Genomic DNA, 17,573 nt, shown 5'->3' on the forward strand with positions numbered 1-17,573 from the left:
TGTGGGTCCTTGGCTGACTTCTGCCCCTTGCAGACAGTACAATAGTGTCGAGTCATACACAGAAACTGTAACAGACAAGAAACCAAGACTTGACAACATGTTGATACAATACTAGGAGAAAAAACCCCTACATAAAAATGTAGAAAGTAGTTGCACCCCTACGTAAAAAATAGACACACCCGTAAGTGCGGGGCAGCGAAAAACAACAACCACAATGGCTGCCTTCGCTACGCTGAAATTCATGGCAGAAAATGGTATGATAAATACCGAAAACACAAGTGAAAATGACCAAGCATGGGCAGAAACATGACGGGCAAACAACCAACAAGATGAATTACCCCCATGGACGCCATACCGTTCTCACCTATGACACGGACAAGCCATGCCTGAGTGAGAAAAGAACAACACGAGGTAGCAAGGTAAGCACATTAAATGCTTGTATGACTTGACTTTGATACATAATGAGGGGATACAAACCATACCTACCAAGGAGTAGCAACTTTATTGAAACTACACACAGTAGGAAAAAAACTGCAAACCAACACGTCCGTTCGCACGAACGCTAAAGGTAAAAGTGAATTTTGGATTCTGCGCTCTCGCGCGAGTGGAGAGATCACGTCACTTCCGTGACTACATTCGTAGATTACATGAGGTAGCCATCGAGGGGATGGCGAATCAACGACTGTCTGATCTCGTTTAGCGAAGCTAGAGGTAATATGCATAAGACCTATGGTAAGGTAAGTTAAAAATTGTATTTTTGTCCTTTGGTAAGAAAAAATATTTTGATAAAGTGATAAAGTGTAAGTATCGTGTATGTATACACTACAAGTTGGATCCTTTCATTGTTAAAATAACGGAGACCTAACCAGAATATTTACATGTTAGTCACTTCTAGCCATCATCTGTATGATGCTGTATTTGTTTAGAGAAGGGATCACAGACTAAGACTGGTGACGTTTTTATCAAGATCCAAGTTTCTATAAAACAAATGTCAGAAATACTTTGTACAAATAAATAGGAATGGTTTGGTGATAATATTCTGTGATATTGAGTGGGGTTATCAATGCCAACTACATTGCATGTGAACGGTATCCATAGCGACCTCAACTTTACATTTCCTACATGCCAGCTGACTCACTCACTCAGTAGCGCTGGCACTCCTTCTCTGGGCGATTGTACCAATTGCATTCTTCATCATTCATCACAGCAGTTGCATGACAACAGCTGATTCATGACATACTTGCATCCTTGACATAAACACCACCTCATTACAATTCCTGTTTAAAATGGTTTCCTGTTTCCATGGTAACAAAACTATTCCATCACATGACTTTGATTTTTCACATCAGTGCCAGATAATTCACCTCTGATGCTGTTACCTTAAGGTTTCTTGTACGTAAGCAAACAAGCTTAAAGCTCAGAGCTATATATAAGTTAAAGTTCATCTACATGATCTAGTTGTGTTAGCCATTGTACCAGTCAAGGAACAGGAGTGAGAACGAACACACTACCAAGAAGAACAGAATCCAAACTCGAAACTCGGCTTTCTTCTTGATCGCCTGGAAGGAATCATCTTTGATCAGAAAAATACACAAGTACAATATACCAAGAAATATTTACATTAAACATGACTAAAAAGGATATGAATCACTTTTTGGATAACAATCAATACTAGAAAAATTACATTTAGCATGACACAGCCCATAGGATTCACATAACACATGGCACTAGAGGATCAAATGATACATGCTAGTGATGAAATCATTCACATTTGAGGATCATACAATTCACATTTTATTTGAGATGACATTAAAGACTGGTATCTCTCATACCCTAGCACAGGTTGCTGGGAACCTTTATCACAAAACAGGACTCAATAACTTGATATATATACTGAACAGCAAAAGAAACACAAGTATAAAAAAATCGAATCTCAAAAAAGTAAGCATTCATGTTTATGTCCTCTATTCAAAAACTTGACAAAAAATAACAGAGTTGGGTTTCTTTTGCTGATCAGTATAGACAGGGTATCACCATGGTGACATACCTCCCTGATTTCCTCATTGGCATCTTTAATATTCTCTGTGGATCCGACTGTTGTGTTGGCTATCCGGTCTATATCCTTCTCCTGGAGCACAAGCCAAGGTCATTAGAATGGTAACCATGGTGACAAGGCAAACACAGCATCAATCGCCATAATTAGATCTTTTTCTCTGATAATTACCTCTCTCCTCAAAATTTGAACAAACATGTCCAAAGCATATTTGTCACATAAATTAGATTTTACCTTGCAACGTGTGGATTTCAATAAAGATGAACATTTTTTTAGAGATTGTTAAAAAAAAATAACACAGAAGCTTCATAGATAAAATTGTTGACTTCCAATGCTTTCATCACTTTCATTGCAAGGTTTCCATTGTATTTACTTAACATGGCCTCCTTTGGAGGGAGAGTACTGAACTGGAGGATGAAGAGTAAATATCTGATTTTAATGAGGTATCTTTCTTGGTATCTGCCAAGGCTGCATGTAAAAAATGATATACTTGAAAAACTCTTACCTGTTCTAAAACTTTTTCAGCAAATATTTCTTGCAATTTTGCTATTTCAACCACCTTTCCTTCTATTTGCCTAAAACACAAGAGGAGACTGTTCACCAGGGGCAGAAGTGTACCTTAGATTAGACTGATTCTTTGTGCAGTTGGATAAATATGACTTGATGCTGGATGATTATGACGTGAGCACTGATAGGAACGTTCGCTAAAAGGCTATTTGTGTTACCTTAAATCAAGTCAAATAAATCCTCACAACACTTTACTCAATCCATTTGTGAACCCTCCATTTTCTACCACTCCATAGTGTGCATCAACTTATTCTACAAGAGAAAATTAATAATCATCTCTTGATTTCAATATAAGTCATGTACATTTGAAATTATATAATTAAATAATTGATAAATTATTTAAGACAACAGTAAACCAGATTCTACTGAGAACATAGAGCTGCATCTAATATCTTTCATTCATTGAAATATAAATGTCAGTTACATACTTTACTTCATCCGACATGCTGTTCATTTCATTGTAGATTGCTTGATTTTCTTGTTCAAACTGGAAATATATACAAAATACTATCAAAATGTGTCACATCAGCAACAAGCATATAAATTCATGAGGTTGATTAACATTCATAAAGATATGAAACAACAGAGTTCTCCGCGTCAGACATGGCCTCATTACATCAGCTGACACCCTGAAAATCCATTTCAGCACTGGTTTTCGAAAACCCATACTTAACCATAAAACCCATAGCTAATGGGATTGGGAGGTCAGGCACACTGACTCGGTTGACATGTTATCATATCCCAATAGTGTAGATTCAGGGATTTACCTTGAATCTGTATTGCAGGGTCCCTGGTCCTGCAGACATGATTATCTACAGATTGCAGTCATATAAATGGTATATTACTGAGCATCCACAAGCATTTGAAATATAAGATAAAGACTCTCACTACCAACTATCCTGGAAATAAACTTAAGAGATCTGTACCATTTGAGCTTCCTCGGGTGAAATTTCATCATCATCGTCAGCATGTCTGCTTTTTTCCATGGCAACTCGAGACTTTTCAGATTTCTCTGTAAACAAAATATTAACATTGATAGCACGCAACAGATGATCACTCCAACATATATGCTTGTCATTACTATGCCTCCAGTGGAAGTCAGGCAAATGGATGTGTCTTTTTGTTGTACGACACTGTGTCCAATGGCTTCAATACTTCACTGAAACATCACCCTACCTGACTGTTTAACATCAGCCTGTGGCCTTGGTTCCGTATTGTCATCAAGATGTCGCACATTGTGCATCCTCCTTTCTGGTTCAAGACGGGATCTGCACATACGTAAAACAAAGTGTGAGAGAGAATCGTTTTACTGCACTTTTGGCAATATTCCAGAAATATCATGACAGGGGACACCAGAATGGGCTTCACATATTGCACACATGGGGGGAATCGAACCCGGGTCTTCGGCATGACAAGTCAACGCTTTAACCCCTAGGCTAAATGCCTCTCCTGAGCCAGAAATAATTGCCTTCTAAGACAGATAAATAATAAGAAAAACATAGACATGTTACCCAACCGTCCCAGTAAAACAGAGAAATATAACTCTGAGTTACAACATATACTGAGTCAAAAAAGAAACTTCACAAAATGTAATTTTTCAAAATAGTGAATAATTTTTCTCTGATTATACATCTATTATCCGAAATGGGATCCCTATCTTTTGACTCTAGAAAAACGTAAGCAAAACCCACTCCAACCCATCCATTCATTGTGCAAATGACGTTAGTGATGTCAGGTTTTGCACGTGAAGTCGATCATGTGATCTTCACATCAAAGTTTTCTTCATTTGCACGTGTTTGCATTGGCCTCAAGAATTTAAAAAAAATGTTTAAATCACAGCTGTAAAGGTACTTTAAATGCCATGATTGTCAAATGTGTAACGTTAGCTTTATGTGGAAGAGAAACTTCAAGCATGAAGGCCCATCAGGATCTATGTAAGAATTGGTCTTCTGTAGCCCATGCTTTCAATAAGAGGCAACTAACGGGATCAGATAGTCAGGCTCACTGACTAGGTTAGTACATGTCAATGTATCCCAATTGCATAGATTGATGCTCATGCTGTTGATCACTGGGTTGTCACTGGATTACAGACAGCAGGAATAGCTGGAGTACTGCTGCATACAATGTAAAACTAAAATCACTCACAGATCCAAAAAATAATTACAATATTTTGTTATATGTTCTAATGGGATTTTTTTTTAAACTCTATCAGTATTTATTCCAGGTACCATGGTAACTTTCTCTAAAACTGTGTTGTCAGTAACAGATGCACTATTTTCTTTCGTAATGACTGTGCAAAGTCTATAAGTACTAACTAATTCCAATCTAAACATGGAAAAGAGGCTGATCTGAGTCAGAAGTGTTTCTCCAGTCTATGACAAACCACTGTCATCTACCAGCAGTATCAATATATTTTGTCCCGTTATTTAAACAAGACACCAACCACAAAATGCATCTGCTTTTTTAACTTGCCCCAGTTCATTTTTCTGTGTGTTTGTTGTTTAATGAAGCTCCAAGCAATAGTTGACTTACATGACTACAGTCTGTACACAGTATAACCATCCAGTGATTGACGTCATGAACCTAAATCTGCACAAATAGGATATGATGGCATGCATCAACTAAGTTTGAAAGCCTCACACTCAGTACTGTTAGGAACCTCTTATGACGGGATTTCTGGCTGACGATCAATTCTATGGCAGAATGTCACCTTTTAAAATAGAATTAAGATGCATATCTTCCAAACTCACCACCACCATCATCATCATCACCATCACCACCACCCCTATCATCATCATCATCATCATCATCATCATCATCATCATCATCATCATCATCATCATCTCATTAATCATCATCATCATCATCATCATCACCATCATCATCATCATCATCAGGATACCACTTACATCCTCTTCCTGTCTACGACCCTCTTCACTCTCACAGCTCTCTGCTCACTGTAGATCTTACAAACAACTGCAAGGTGCAAACATCATCACACATATTAGTGCATTGGAAGATGAAAATCTGGCATGATATCATAAGATTGATGAAATGATGTCATTAATATATCACCACCAAATGTCATCTTAATCATTAAACCATTGAAGCTGGGTGTAAGTGTCCATCACATTCAAGACGCTAGTTATTACTGTTTGCAAAATAGAAGTGAATGAGAGAGTGAATTTGGTTTGGGGCAGCTTTTAGCAATATTCCTGCAATATGGAATAAATGGTCTTCACACACTGTACCCATGTGGGGAACCGAACCCGGGTCTGCAGTGTGACGAGCAAACACTATAACCACTATGCTATCCCACCTCGCGAACCAAAAAAGTTGAACTCATTTTGGATGATGGAGAGAATATCATCCTTCTGTTCTTTGGTTGATAATCAATTATCTCATATAAAACTGAAACTGTTACCTTTCAAATAAGCTCCAATGAGAACCATGACAGACTGCCTGTGTTCCTTGACCTGGGGATGAGCTCTCTGACTGTTAGCTTCCTGTCGAAACATGGCAATTGTCTCCTGGCACTTCTTAATGATCTGTTGTGAATCTGTGTCAATCTGATCCCGCTCTGCATCAGTCATCTTTGACGATTCTGTTGCCAAGTGACTAAAGCAAAAGGAATGCAAAATACAGTGAATGCCATAAATGGCTATTATTTTGTGCTATGCACAAATTTATAAACACAGCATGTACAGCATGAACACTGAGACTTTCATAAATATCTTTTGGGGGATGTACATTCACTCTACCAAATATACTGAAGACCAAAAGAAACTAAACTCTGGCTTTTTGTCAAGTTCTAAATAGAAGACATATAAATGAATGCTTTTTTACTTGCGTTTTTTTTTTTGCTGTTTAGTATATATGACAAGAAATACTAGGTTCCTGTAATTAAAATACTTGCACCCTGAGCAAGCAATAGCTGCATGGATATGTGTGCTATATAAATATCCAATAAAATAAGAATATAAATAAATCAAATCTTGGGGTTCAGTACACAACAGCATTTCTTTACATCACAGGACACTTGTTAGTCTTTTAAGGACCCTTGAACTTAGTAACTGGTGGTATTTTGGACACCAAGTTTTGTAAGTCAAACTCTAAATGTCCATGAACAGTGAGAGAGGTAACCTGTACTAACAAGACTAACTAAAGTTTTTTCTCCCTATTTAATTTGCTCCCCACTGAACCAACTCGACTGGGTGCAAACACCCAGTGGGGTGATTAATGCTTCCAACAAAATCACCAAAAGTGGTAATTACCTAACAATCATGAATAAACAGGTTTCTCAATCTTGAATTTCACACTGATGATGAAGAAGACAAAAAGGTCATGATACAATATATATGTAACTGAACACACTTTCAGGGAAGGTTCGGGACAAGGAAAGTTTAAGATAATAAGAATCTTTTTGTAACGGTGTTTTTAGTGATCAACACAAATAACAACACAGTTTTCAATATCTGACTGACAGAACTGTTTCAGTGTCATCATAGTCCTTGTAAATGTAAAATGTATATATTTCAGCCAGAGTGTTGTTTGGTATCAATACAGAAATACATTGTGGATCATAGTCTAGATTTTTTACGCTATCTTAGTGCTAAGATAGTCATAAGCTAATGTTAACGTATGGCACTTACGACTATCTTAGCACTAAGAGAGCTTCGAAAATAATGGAGGCAGATTGCAACAATGCTAAGAACTGCCTGAGATGACGGAGTTAGTCAGTGAGTTTAGTTTTACTTTAGCTTTCAGTCTGTAAATAGACAATCCTGAGATGATCAATCCTGATCATGAGCATCAATCTAAGCAACTGAGATACAATGGCATACGTCAGCTAAGTCAGTGAGCCTGACCATCTTAGTCTCCTCTTATGACAAGCATGGGTTGCTGAAGACCATTTCTAACCCAGATATTCACAGGCTGAGATAACTGAGACCATACCTGCCAGCATTGACATATTCCTTCCGATGCTGAAGCAGGAAATCACGAAGCTTGGTTATTGTATTAACCTGCAAAGAAGGTTTTAAATGATTACACAAAATCAGGCAGCTTTTGGCCGTGGGAGCTGTGCCAATTTAAACTTATCAGAGGGATACACAAAGTATGCAGTCTAGACTACTAGTTGTCCGACTTCCATTTTTGTGGAAGTCGCGGTGACTGAGCAGGCTAGGCAGCTGACTTTGTGTGCTGGTGATTAGGTGCCTGACTCTGAAGGCACCGGTTCAAAAAGTACTAGAATTTGTACTTTACTTTACTAAGAAAGTGAAATTCCAACTATGACACATGTTGCAAGGTTTTAAATGTTAACAAGAAAAGCAGTATTAAATGAAGGAGTAATGCTATTAGAAATAAGACTCCAAATCATATAGCTATAATTTTAATTTTGTTATTATTTACAAGATAATGAAAACATTAAAATAACATTCAAGACTATGTGAAAAAGTTCCTAATATAATTTTACTTTCAAATCAAAACAGCTTCTTCTGCAAATTATTCATTTCTATTACTGGAGCTGGAGTTCAAGGGCTGTGATGATTAAGATACAACAATAGATATATGCAATATGTGGAATGGATATCAGATATGGTAAACAATGGGAAAGAGTTCCACCTGTACCTCTCTACATAGAAATTTCCTCAAAGGGAAGTGTAATAATAACATTTAAACAATGAAATGAGTTCATTGATTGTCTTTCGTTCCTGTTCTAGTTAATTGAATGTATATTTAGCAAGGGTGAGGTATCCATGTCAGTTTGTAATTTTGGTTTTTGATCGGGGTGAGGGGTACAGGCAGAACACTTACTAAATGATGGTGAAGACAAACAGATCATCAAGGTCATGGAGACCTCCACACATTAGCAGAGTATTAATCAGCTGATGATAATGAAATCTTTCACAATCTAGTAACATTATAAAATTTATGTTCATTTGGAAAAAAATGGAGGAGATGTGTAAGGAGTACGCCAACGTCTTGGCGTTACAAATGTGCAGTATTTCTTAAATGCAAGATCAAAACTGAGCAATGAAATCAAGGAATAGTACAGCACATTTGGTGGCTGTAATCTGTTAATCATTTGCATCGTAGTGTAACACTGCCACGGTGCCAGTGTTGTGAATTGTGAACAGTTACAATCGACTTGCCACATCTCTTGCTTTCACTTCAAAGTCTCCTTTCTTTCTTTTGGTAGTGATAATGGTACTTTTGTCATTATCCGGTTCGCCGATGACCTTGTTGCGTGATTTGACAGCCTTCACTGTCGCTTTAAACAGATTCGTGATATCCATGTTGGCAGTGTTGACGAAAGTGCGTCACACGCGAGACTCCTCTCAACTTCCGGTTGATTAAGTAAAAAAGTATGATTCTTTGACGGAAAATGTTTGAGGCTATTTCACGTCAGTTCATTTACAGATCGAACTACTATACCGTATTCACAGCATTCACACGTATGTCTCTCATTTGCATGCAGCGGATGAAGAGGGAGTGATTAGATAGTCAAGAACTAATTCAATACTTCAATATTCGTATCTGGTATTTCAGGTTTTAAAGTTTGGAATGGCGAGTAGTATCTATCCGGTTTCCTTGACGCGAGAGAGTGTTTTTTCTATCAAAAGATGACATGACATCATGTTCCACCGACATACATCCAGCTATGTTTTAGCGTTATTTGTTGTGGTTTTATTCAACCCACCGTTGGTCATTGGGGGTAAAGATGGACCTCCTCTTGATGAGAATTATTTGATGGACGAATCGACAGGGCACACCTACGATCCTTATGGTCCACTGATTAACTGCTCATTTTTGTAAGTGGATTTTATTTCTTGAGTGAATAGTGAATGCGTACCTACAGTCCGTTTGATTCCATTTGAGACCGATAAATTGCTCACTAACACAAAACCTAATAATTGCAACAAAACCAAATCTTGCACAGCCTCATGAAATCAACAGACCAACTCTGATGATGTATCTCATAATTTTGGACACCCGAATAAAAATGTTGTTTGAGAAACGATCATCATTTTCTTGTCACCTTTCGCTATTTTGTACGAGGGGGGGCCTTTTCCTGGCAGAACAGCCAGATGGGCAAGGTGAAATTGACACGTGTGATTTGCTCGCCAAACCAGACATTCGTGATAGCAGTACTTGAAACAATGAGATTATCACACGACGCTATGTCAATTATTTGCAAAGTATTTAACTCTAAAAACGAAGGTGAAAGGGGTAGGCCTCAATGTGCTTTGGCTAAGTATCGTTTACGAAATGCACATGTTGTTGGGATGACGAAAGGGAAGTAAAAACTATCTTGAAAAACTGTACCGATTCAACCTGCATGGACACAACTGAGGGAACCGTCTCCAAACCCACACGATGTAAGAAAGTCGATTCATTTCAACAACAACTGGTTAGAAACGGCATTAAATCTCTATATAAACAAAATACCTTTGTCTCTCTGCGTATTCAGAAAAAGTATATGGAGACAAAGCATTCTTTGGTCATTTCAAAATATCGTTATGGAAGTTGCTTCACAAATTTGGTTTCCGTTGCAAAGAAGTTGGCTCAGAAAATAGGCGCGCACTGTGCGAGAAGTCTGATATGGTTTGACAAAGAAACCAGTACTTGCTCACAATTCGAAAGAAACGTACAGAGGGTTACAAGTCTGATATTTGGGTATAACATGGGTAAATGCCTCCCATACCACAGGGACACAATGGTTTGCTAGCTCCTCTGCAGAGTCCTGTGCCAGAAAATTACCACTTGGCAAGGGAGAGCAAGTGATTGGTTGCAAGAGTCGGGGATTCCTACCTGGCTGCTCCCTGGTCTTCAAGGCAAAATCTAAAATATCGTACGGAAATGAACAGGATGGTTTTCTTAGAATGGGTACAAAATCAATTGGTACCAGCACTGCCCCCCAAAACCCTGATTGTCATGGATAGCGCTCCATGTCATGGCGTTCAAGTAACTAATACAAGGGCACCAACATCCAACAGTAAGAAGGGGGACATGATAGAATGGTTGCAAAACAAAGCAATATCGTATCGAGAAAAAGCAACCAAACCTGGTCTGTATGACATGATAAAGTCAAATAAAACCACCCCTGTCTTTAAGGTTGATGAGTACCTTACAGAACATGGTCATTCAGTTTTGCGATTGCCACCCTATCATTGCGATTCAAACCCAATAGAACTCATTTGGGGTATCATGAAGTCAGATGTTGGCAGGCAAAATGTAACATTCAAACTTCGGGATGTACAGACGATTGTTCAACAGTCAATAGACACCATCATGCAGGAAACATGGCAAAAGTGCATTGAGAAAGTTGAGAATGAAATAGAAAAACATTATTGGGAACAAAGTGGACTCGACCATGTCACCATCAAGCCAGTCGTCATTAGGGTAGACTCTGACCACAGCGACACCGATTCGGACAAAAGCATCTTCTGAAAGTGGAAACACTGACTCCCACTGTACATCTCAAGTGGTAACCAGACAACGGCTTTTGAGATGACCCCATCTTCACAACACACGCTTGTTGATTACCTGGCTGTTCTACCAGCAAGTGCCCTCCCCCATCCCACCTTTGTACAAAATAGCGAAAGGTGAAGAAAATGATGATCGTTTGTTAAACAACTTTTTTATTTGGGTGCCCTAAATTATGAGACACATCATCAGAGTTGGTCTGTTGATTTCATGTGGCTGTGCAAAATTTGGTTTTGTTGCAATTAATAGATCTTGTGTTAGTGAGCAATTCATCAGTCTCAAATGCAATCAAACAGACTGTACATGAGTCATTTCGCAGAACCCACAAATGGCTCAAACTACTGACTGTGACTGTTGCTTCACAAATGTGTCGTTTTGATTCCCTAAGGTATTTTACACCCAGCGCTACCCTTATCCCATATATCTACTTTCTAATCAAGAGCCCATTCATGATCCTTACAGCTAGGACCTTGTTTCATATCAAACACATGCAGATGCCATATGGTTCAGATCTTTTCACATATAAATCAAAATTAAAGAACCTCAGTAATTTTTATAAAGCTTTCAAAGATCAAAAGAAATAGTCACTGCACATTATGAGAAAGATAAACAATCTGGTGATAACGAGTTGAGAAACGAGAACTATTGTGATAGCCCCCAGCATCCTGGGGCAGAGTGTTTAGTCTTTACCCAAGATTAGCTTCAACTCAGCAAAATGAGTTCAAACGTCCACATAGCACCATCTGAAATCCTGAAATCCTCCCAGGTGTGTTCCTAATATATTTTTTAATTCAAAGTGAAAATGTTTTGTTCCAGACCACTGCAGTTCCTCAACTGCTCCGAGCCACTTGATCTAAACGGTAATAACACCGAGAGGAAGCGGCTTGGATACGGGTGCTCAGAAGTAATTTCTTTTTATGCTTTTTAAACAGCCCTCTCTGACATTTTTCTTAGAGTCTTTTTCATTATGTCTTTCAAACTTTTCATGGCTCTCATTCACCTGATGACTCTTCAGAATATTTCCAAAACATCATCTTGTCACATTGCAAAAATTTACATCCCAAATATTAACTTCTTTATAGTAAAATATTTGAGGCTGGACTTGAGTCTCTGTTAACCCATATTATGTTTCTAAGTTTGTCAGCACCATATCCATGCTTATCAATTTGTCCAAAGTGGTAAGCATCTAAAAGCTGCACCAGAAATTTACAGGATGCAAATTCCTGCGTCCTATACGCATAAAAATTTACAATGGACACAACAGTATAGACTAGTGCGTCCACAAAGACGCAGAAAAAGTCCAAATGTTGATCAAGAAACAATAATTAAGCTATCACTGAGTCTGCCAGTGCTACTAGCCGGGTTATGAAATTATTTGCTGTTTATTGTTGTGATGATCATGATGCACAATACAGTAACAGTGACTGAATTACTGAAATACTGTTCAAACCTTACTTACTCACTCACTCACTGATAGTATGAACATCTTTCAGTGGGGTAATGAGAGATACGAGGAGGTGCAGCGGACGGCTGTGATCTGTACAGCGCTTCCTGGCATTGAATGCTTTGGCAACAGAACATTCCTCAAGGACGGATTTCCATGTATAAGGTAACACCAGGGAATAAAAGGCAGCATTGTCTGATGCCTGTGCACAGTAACATTTACAGGTTGTGCAAATTAATATGTCATGGCATATAATAAACATTGGAGCTGTGTATTGGAAAATAGATATTGTATTGCAATAGGTATCGCAATAATTTGACACAAAGTACCACTAATTTTTCATCTGGATTCTATTTTCTACATCAATCCCTAAATATGTATCATATGATTGTGATAACAGCAATCTCAAAATTAAGTTGCATAGTCAGGAATTCTACTTCCTTTTATACAGTTCATTGCATTACAGTATGAGGACTTTGTCTTTGAATAACTAAGGAAATATTTGTTGTGAATGAAATCTTAATTCAACACATACACATACTTTTTGTTTGAAAAGGGTATTGCAGTATACCAGCATGCTGGTAATACTATGCAGCCATGATAAACATGATGTGATGTGTACATTGAAATGTCACTAATTGTTTCAAATGAGAGTGGAAACGTAGACATTTATAGCACAATAGATACCTCCTAGGGAATATCAACTTATGTAATCCCCAAACAAAATGAATATTTATGTTTCAGGTAACCAGTCACAATAGTATCAACAAAGTAACATGGAGTTAAAACATATGGGAAATATGGTGCTCATATATTTTCTTCCCTTTCAAAAAGTGTGCTTCTTAACAGCTGAGTCCAACCTTCCTATTTTACATCTGGGGCAGTGTGAGAAATAGTCTTAAAATATTGATGGCCGGGTGTGTTAGCTAGACAAAAAATTACTGTCTATTTTCAGATTTTATTGGCTTAGATAGCTAAGCATTCCCTCCTGGATTCTGTGATTCCGCTATTGCAGATTAAATCGCAGAAAATACCTTTCAATGCAGAACAACATCTAGTCCTCTAATAACGCATTTTCATGCAGAATACCCGTAGAATTTTCCATTTTTCTTTTTTTTTATTTTGAGAGTTGAATCAAAATTGCCTGTCATATGAAACAATGTTTTGTAGAGTTTGTAGAGAATCATTCTGATTCCTGAGTAGTGTTTCAGATCATCTTTCTGAAAAAGAAAAAAAAAACTTCTTGTAAGAAAGAACGAGCTGCCGACTGAGCTCAAAAACAGTTTCAGCTTTGTGTTTAAGAATTAAAGTTTGGGATTCTTTATCATTTTTTGTTGTTTTTTAAGTGTTCACTTGAAAAAAATCTTTGCACAATTTTGAAAAGTGGGGTGCAGAATTTACTTAAATTTACTGCAGAATTCTTAAAAATCTGCCGCAGAATCCAGAAGGGACTGACTAAGGCATAGGTCATGGTGGGCGAGCTGGCTAAAGCGCCAGGCAAGTGATCCAGTAAACCCTCTTGTGGCCGGGTGTAGAAACTTTGGAGTCAACTTTGTGTGCTGACTCTTCCATTGTTGTCACAACCCCTAATGTACAGTATTCAATCCTGCGCACTTAAAAGAACCCTAGAATCCGTTGGTAAATGACCAGATGATGGCCTCATGAATACATGCAATCATCTAGTTGTGGGTACAGCAAGTAAAACAAGTAAAAGTTGGACAAAGTTCTGTGACTGTATGTCCCATTCCACCGAGCTCTGAATGGGTGCCTCATGAGTATGAGAAATCTGTATTAACTCGGTGCACCTACGTGACCTAGTGGCGACAAAAGTTTTATGATACCTGTGGAACTGTAATTGATAATACAATGTGCCATTGAGATTGACACCCTGTGATTGAGGGAAAAAATATCAGCACCTTGAGCAGTTCTAGTTGTGTGATTATGTGACCTACATAAATATCCAGTACAGGACACTTCAGAATCTTTAGCTCAAATGTTATCTTGCAATCCACAGTTTTTTGGGGGCTTTTTGTGTATTGGTGCATGACTGCAATATACTAACTGCAATATTATTTGCATTTATGAACTATAAAAATATAAACTAGTGTGAAAACGTTAAATCTGTACTTGTGCACACTGATAAACACAAACAAAATTTGTGCAGATTCTTAATTAAAACTAGTTACACTTATTTCAGTATGTAGTTGGCACAGTCGGTAACCATGGTAATAATTGTACTAAGATGAACCTTTTCAGGTACAATGGACACTACTTTGTGACAACCCTGTTGTACTCTGTCCTCCTGGGGTTCCTGGGTATGGACAGGTTTTGCCTTGGTCACACAGGTCAGTTTTATCATTCCGTCCAATTCTTGCTTTGGTTTTTATGCTTTCAAATCATGGTTAAGAGGTTTTATCGTTTTTTATCCACCAAACATGGTAATTTTCGCATATCTGGGGATTGTTGGTATCTTTGTTTTATTTTGAACATTTTTTTATGTATGTAACTCTGCAATAGCAGACACCCAAGACCCCTAGGTAAATTTTCAGTGCTTATTGTGCTTGGACGTTCTCATGTCTGATCTACTTCGAGAAATACAATGTATTTGAAAAAGATACATCATATTTTTAAAATTGTCAGACTTTTTTTAATAAGGTCAAAATTTAGCTCTGCGTCATCAGTGTTCAAATTCTTACTTAAGTCTCTGAAAAATGCATCAAGTTTGTTCTTATTTTGCCATTTTCAAATTTGTGGAACAAGGGAGATAACTCTATATCTAATGACCGGTTGAATGAGTGTGTGGTTTTACGCCGCTTTTGGCAATATATCAACAGTATCATGGCGGGGGACACTAGAAATGGGGTTCACATGAGGGGAATCGAACTCGGGTCTGAGTTGTGACGAGCTACATCTTTAACCAATAGGCTACCCAACCATTCCTCTAACTGATGAAAAATGTTGTGTTGCCTGAAGCTGTCACTCCGCTATGGAGGATGTCTGAATAATGTGTCAAGGTTTAGTGGCTGTTTGCTGATAATTGTCATGTCATCTCTTCCCAGGTACAGCCGTGGGGAAGCTGTTGACTGTGGGAGGTGTCGGGATATGGTGGATCATAGACATCGTCCTGCTGGTGACGGGGATGCTGAAGCCTGCAGATGACAGCAACTGGGTCCCCTACTTTTGATATGATGTACCTTTTGGAATGCAATTGAAGATGCACTTTGCATGCAGAAGTCAACAAACTGCTTCAAACTGATTAAAATAAATTGAATTAATTTATTTCAGGAAAAGTTTGAAAAGAGATGTTATACTGTGTGAAGACCATGCATATTCCTCACCCAAAAAACACCTTAAGTTAATATATCCGTTGACAGTTAGAAAATAGATTTCTTGAAAGTATCTCTTTTTTCAGTCCTCATAGAGTTATGTCCCTTCAATGATTTACTGTTGCCAGTGTATGCAGAATTTTCAGGTTTCAAGAACGATGATTAGAAAAGGTCATAATTAAACGTGAACTTTTGTGACTGTATGGTTACCTGTTTCTGAATGTAAACTGTGGTAAGGGAAATCAACTGACTGAATATTCAGAATCTCAGCAGAATAGAAGCTTTGTTATTGTGGTATAAGGTAACAAAGTGTAGTCTTTGTATTGATCCATCTTTGGTGTTTCAGGGTATGCACCCATTTTCCACCCAAATTTTATTTCAGATGTGATCATGTCATTATCTTCATTTCACGTCACTCAAAGCCTGTGAAGATCCAGGTTTGAATTGGCCTTCAGCAATCCATTATTGTTGTAAGAGGTGAATAACAGAATCAGGTGTTCAAGTTCACTGACTTGTTTGACACATTGGTAAGACTTCTGCCTATATCCCCCCTCGATTTTAAAGATAAGGAACTGTGTATGAAGTCCATTTCTGGTGTCCCCTATCATGATCATTTTTTTGCTGGAATAGTACTAAAAGTGATGTAAAGTCCCACTCACTCACTTAACGAGAATGGGATTCGTCCAATTTTCTGTCATATCAATATTGTGTATTTACATCATTCATTGTACGATTGCAAGAGAGAATGAGAGCGAAAGGATGCTGCAACATTTCAGGTCATATTTAGGACTAGTTGTAGCACAGACTCATCAGATATGTCAGTCTGTAAACATTTAATTTATTGATGTATCCCCTTTTGTTGAATCAGTTTTATAGATCTGATATTGAGAAAGATACTACCAAGCTTTTTTTAAAAATAGTTTGGATTTGTGTCCCTGAATGTGTAGAGATGCAGTTTTCATAACAAACATTATGGCTGAGATGGGAAATGTGAAAGCAGCTTTGTCTAATTTATGTTTGTGTCATTTGCCAGGCTTTCAACCATCATGGATCACAATCATCTGCTTCATGTGTACAAACATCATTTTATGTAAAATATGTGAACATGATGAAGAATAAATTGCGTGATGTTTCCTTTTTGTAGTTATCACTGATTCAGAACCAACACCTGGTCTGAGACAAAATCATGGTAGAGAATCAACTTGGGGGAAGAGTAATTACTAACATTACTAGTATTTACATGTCATACTTCAAACAAGGTATACCTGAACAAAAGTTATTCAATAAGTTTGCCTGATAGTCCAGACAGTCTACACAGACCGTTTGATCAGCTGACACCCTTCAACATGCATGGATATCTTTCATCACACTTTTCCAGAGATCAACAGCTTTGGTGACATCATTGTCTTTCAAGTTTTAAGCTTATCTGGTCTATACAGTATGTGTTTTTTTCAGGAAAACATCACTGATTGTATTCACACAGAAGTGCTCTACTTAGCTCAGTTTAAGATTATCAGCAACTTCCAGTTGCAATTTAATTTTGAGAAGTAGGCAAGGCGCATAAATATCATGATGCAAAACCATCTGTCGCCACACCCAAAAATACCTTGACTAAAAAATTACAGTACTCAGATCTAACCTGCCATGGCAGCAACACAGGAGTACTTCAGGAACTACAAACAACATTCAATCT

The 17,573-nt window shown here is 37.8% G+C and overlaps 2 protein-coding genes across 2 annotated transcripts; one reads left to right on the forward strand and one right to left on the reverse strand.

Moving 5' to 3' along the window:
* Positions 1–1,378: 1,378 nt before the first annotated feature.
* LOC137265507 (syntaxin-18-like) lies at positions 1,379–8,928 on the reverse strand. Its single transcript, XM_067800921.1, has 10 exons — positions 8,776–8,928; positions 7,577–7,644; positions 6,045–6,238; positions 5,530–5,596; positions 3,797–3,888; positions 3,547–3,632; positions 3,049–3,107; positions 2,559–2,628; positions 2,048–2,128; positions 1,379–1,559 (listed from the first exon to the last, which is right to left on the reverse strand). The coding sequence occupies exons 1-10, from the start codon at positions 8,917–8,919 to the stop codon at positions 1,464–1,466; spliced, it is 957 nt and encodes a 318-aa protein (XP_067657022.1). The 5' UTR covers positions 8,920–8,928; the 3' UTR covers positions 1,379–1,463.
* Positions 8,929–9,165: 237 nt separating this feature from the next.
* On the forward strand, positions 9,166–17,014 carry LOC137265872 (TM2 domain-containing protein amaretto-like). Its single transcript, XM_067801335.1, has 5 exons — positions 9,166–9,435; positions 11,927–12,014; positions 12,604–12,719; positions 14,811–14,899; positions 15,614–17,014. Exons 1-5 carry the CDS (start codon positions 9,260–9,262, stop codon positions 15,736–15,738), a joined length of 594 nt encoding a protein of 197 aa, XP_067657436.1. The 5' UTR covers positions 9,166–9,259; the 3' UTR covers positions 15,739–17,014.
* Positions 17,015–17,573: the final 559 nt, after the last annotated feature.

This window comes from Haliotis asinina, chromosome 15, assembly GCF_037392515.1.
Source record: "Haliotis asinina isolate JCU_RB_2024 chromosome 15, JCU_Hal_asi_v2, whole genome shotgun sequence".
Lineage (NCBI taxonomy): Eukaryota > Metazoa > Mollusca > Gastropoda > Lepetellida > Haliotidae > Haliotis > Haliotis asinina.

Coding starts and splice junctions, on each gene's coding strand:
- LOC137265507 (XM_067800921.1), bottom strand. CDS start 8,919: ATGGATATCACGAATCTGTTTAAAGCGACAGTGAAGGCTGTCAAATCA. Junction 3,633..3,796: donor GGCTGATGTTAAACAGTCAG/GTAGGGTGATGT, acceptor TTTTGTTTACAG/AGAAATCTGAAAAGTCTCGA. Junction 2,629..3,048: donor AGCATGTCGGATGAAGTAAA/GTATGTAACTGA, acceptor CTTGTGTTTTAG/GCAAATAGAAGGAAAGGTGG.
- LOC137265872 (XM_067801335.1), top strand. CDS start 9,260: ATGTTCCACCGACATACATCCAGCTATGTTTTAGCGTTATTTGTTGTG. Junction 9,436..11,926: donor CTGATTAACTGCTCATTTTT/GTAAGTGGATTT, acceptor GTTTTGTTCCAG/ACCACTGCAGTTCCTCAACT. Junction 12,720..14,810: donor GACGGATTTCCATGTATAAG/GTAACACCAGGG, acceptor GAACCTTTTCAG/GTACAATGGACACTACTTTG.